Consider the following 3,948-nt stretch of genomic DNA (forward strand, 5'->3'; position numbering starts at 1 on the left):
CATGAAAAGATGCTCAACGTCGTTTCTCATCAGGGAAATACAAATCAAAACCACACTCAGATATCACCTCACGCCAGTCAGAATGGCCAAAATGAACAAATCAGGAGACTATAGATGCTGGCGAGGATGTGGAGAAACGGAAACCCTCTTGCACTGTTGGTGGGAATGCAAATTGGTGCAGCCACTCTGGAAAACAGTGTGGAGGTTCCTCAAAAAATTAAAAATAGACCTACCCTATGACCCAGTAATAGCACTGCTAGGAATTTACCCAAGGGATACAGGACTACTGATGCATAGGGGCACTTGTACCCTAATGTTTATAGCGGCACTCTCAACAATAGCCAAAGTGTGGAAAGAGCCTCAATGTCCACCAACTGATGAATGGATAAAGAAAGTGTGGTTTATATACACAATGGAGTACTACGTGGCAATGAGAAAGAATAAAATATGGCCCTTTGTGGCAACATGGATGGAACTGGAGAGTGTGATGCTAAGTGAAATAAGCCACACAGAGAAAGACAGATACCATATGGTTTCACTCTTATGTGGATCCTGAGAAACTTAACAGAAACCCATGGGGCAAGGGAAGAAAAAAAAAAAAAAAGAGAGAGAGATTAGAGTGAGAGAGAGCCAAAGCATAAGAAACTCTTAAAAACTGAGAACAAACTGAGGGTTGATGGGGGGTGGGAGGGAGGGGAGGGTGGGTGATGGGTATTGAAAGAGGGCATCTTTTAGGATGAACACTGGGTGTTGTATGGAAACCAATTTGACAATAAATTTCATATATTGAAAAAAATAATAATTGATCCATTTAATCTTTTGAAGCATAACAGCCTATACATTAAGCTTAACTTTGTATTATTGCTTATTATCAGTATTTTGATGTATGTCTAAATAGAGAGACTGATGTAGTACTTTCTCCTGTGAATTCTGTGACATTTATTGACATTGGATGCTCAATTAAATATTTCTCTAAATATTTATAACTTTCAAGTTACCTTCTTTTATGCACTGTCTGGTGTTGGCTAAAGTGTTCATTTACTATGAAGGCCTTTCCTCATTCATTAGGTCTGTAGGATTTAATCTCATGTGTACTTTGGGATATCAATTAAGGATTCAATTCCACTTAAAAGCATGGCAACTTTCTCTACATGTTAGTTTCTCTCCTGAAAGATACCTATAATCTTGAGCAAGTTGTGAGTTCCAGCTTTGGTTGGACACATTCTTTAACTCTGTAATGTTTCTTCTCGGTATAAAGTCTGAGATATTGAGAAGGTTTCAGTAGTTACAAAAGTTTTACCACATTCTTCACATTTAAAGTTTTTCTCCAGTATGAATTCTGTGATACAGAATGAAGCTTCACCTCTTATTTGTAAGCTTACCAAATTCTTATATTTGCAAAATCCTCCCCAGTATACCTTCTCTGGTCAGGAGTCAGGGTTTAGCATTGCTTAAACACCTGGCCACATGCTTTAGTATTCAGTGGTTATATTCCAGTGTAAATTTTCCAATGTAAAGTAAGGGGTGAGCAGTCCACAAAACATTTTTCAAATTCCTTAAATTTGGAAGATGTACTCCAGTATGAATTCTGTGATAATGACTAAAGTTTGAAAGTGATTAAAGACCTTATTACATTCTTTATATTGTTAAGGTTTCTGTCAAGTATGAATTCTGTGATGTTGAGTAAGTTGTAAGGTTCGGGTAAAGACCTGGTCACATTCTTTACATTTGTAAAGTTTCAATCAGTATGAATTCTGTGATGTTTAATAAGGTGTGACTGTCGGCTAAAAGCCTTGCTACATTCTTTACATTGGTGAGATTTCTCTTCAGTATGGATTCTATGATGTCGAGTAAGCTGTGGATAGTTCTTAAAGGCCTTGCCACATTCTTTACATTGGTAAGGTTTCTCTCCAGTATGAATTCTGATATGTTGAGTAGGTCTGAGTGCCATTTAAAGGCCTTGCCACATTCTTTACATTGGTAAGGTTTCTCTCCAGTATGAATTCTGTGATGTTGGTTAAGGTGTGAGAGCTGTTTAAAGGCCTTGCCATATTCTTCACATTGGTAAGGTTTCTCTCCAGTATGGATTCTGTGATGTCTAGTAAGGACTGAGGGCTGGTTAAAGGCCTTGCCACATTCTTTACATTGGTAAGGTTTCTCTCCAGTATGGATTCTGTGATGTTCAGTAAGCTTTGAGTGATGGATAAAGGCCTTGACACATTCTTGACATTTGTAAGGCTTCTCTCCAGTATGCATTCTGTGATGTTGAATAAGGGATGATTGCTGGCTAAAGGCCTTGCCACATTCTTGACATTTGTAAGGTTTCTTTCCAGTATGGATTCTGTGATGTCCAGTAAGATCTGAGGTGCAGGTAAACGCCGTGCCACACTCTTTACATTGGTAAGGTTTTTCTCCAGTATGAATTCTGTGATGTTGATTAAGGTATGAGTGCCACTTAAAGGCCTTGCCACATTCTTTACATTGGTAAGGTTTCTCTCCGGTATGGATTCTGTGATGTTCCTTAAGGTATGAGTGCCATTTAAAGGCCTTGCCACACTCTTTACATTGGTAAGGTTTCTCTCCGGTATGGATTCTGGAATGTCGATTAAAGCCTGAGGGCCAAAAAAAGGTCTTGCCACATTCTTTACATTGGTAAGGTCTCCCTCTAGTATGAATTCTGTGATGTTGAATAAGGCTTGAGGGCCAGTTAAAGGATTTGCCACATTGTTGACATTCCAAAGATTTCTCTCCAGCATGAATTCTGTGGTGTTTAGTAAGAGGTGAGTCTTGGGTAAAGGCCATCCCACCTTTTTTAAGTTTGTAATATTTCTCTCCAGTATGGATTTTCCTGTGTCCATTTAGCGATGACCCATACTTAAAAGTTTTACCACATTCTTCACATTTGTAAGGTCTCTCTCCAGTATGCACTAGGTGATTTTGAATTAGTGTTGAGTGCCAGTTGAAGGCTTTGCCACATTCCTTACAAATGTAACCTTTCTGTCCAGCATGGATTGTCTTATTGATATTAAGTCTTGATGACTGACTAAACATGTTCCCAGGTTCATTGCATGTGTACGGGTTTTTTCCCACATGACTCCTCAGATGATCACCAACATTGGAGGACTGGTTAAGAATTTTCCCACACTCAGTATATTCAGAAGTATTCTCTCCCAAATGTATTCTCTTCTGTCTAATAAGGTTTGAGCTTTGATAAAAGACTTCCCTACATGTAGTACAGTCACAATGGTTCCCTGGCAAAGGAGTCCGTAGATATTTATTAACATTTGAGTCCTGGTTAAATATTTTCTCAGATTCACTGCAATGAGCAATTCTGTTTTCATTGAAAATGCTGTGGTTTTGTTGTAAGGTCGACTGCTCAGGGAAGGACCCCTCAAATGGATACCACTTACCATTTTTGTCTTCCTTTTTCAATCTCTGACTTTCAGAAATATTTGACTGAAAGGTTAATGCAATCCTATTGTCAAAATGGTGCAAAGAAGTATTTTCAGCATGGACTAGGTCACTTTCCAGATTCTCCAAATTTTTGTCCTGCAAATATGTCTGTTTGACCACTTGATTTGAGCCTTTGACTGTAGAAACACACTGCCTTGCAGAAGTAGCCATCTTAGAAAGGGTGGTTTTCCAAAATGTTTTATATCCTTCACCGTTTCGGGCAGTGAGACTCGTATAATGGGCAGTTGTCTATGTTTGCATATGTGCTCCATGAGATCTTTGTTGCCTTTGTCTCTCCCCAACACTGTTCCACTCTATCACTAAGCATCCATTCTCACGGGCACAATGTTTACATCTATCCACTAACACTCTTTGGAAAGAAGTTTCTCTGCACATTTTTGGAAGGGGGCTCTGGGTATCATTTGAAGATACAGCTGATAGGTAATGGATAAAGGTAAAATCATCTCACTTTCTGCTGTCAGATAAATACAATCA

At 38.8% G+C, this 3,948-nt stretch overlaps 1 protein-coding gene across 1 annotated transcript; it reads right to left on the minus strand.

Annotated features, from left to right (window-relative positions):
* Window positions 1-1,285: 1,285 nt before the first annotated feature.
* LOC122208828 (zinc finger protein 420-like) lies at window positions 1,286-3,059 on the minus strand. The gene is given in 4 exon segments (XM_042920283.1): window positions 1,286-1,352; window positions 1,770-1,935; window positions 1,938-2,612; window positions 2,697-3,059. Coding segments are annotated over 4 exon segments (1,263 nt in total). The 5' UTR covers window positions 3,052-3,059.
* Window positions 3,060-3,948: the final 889 nt, after the last annotated feature.

The sequence above is a fragment of the Panthera leo genome, chromosome E2 (assembly GCF_018350215.1).
Source record: "Panthera leo isolate Ple1 chromosome E2, P.leo_Ple1_pat1.1, whole genome shotgun sequence".
Classification (NCBI taxonomy): domain Eukaryota; kingdom Metazoa; phylum Chordata; class Mammalia; order Carnivora; family Felidae; genus Panthera; species Panthera leo.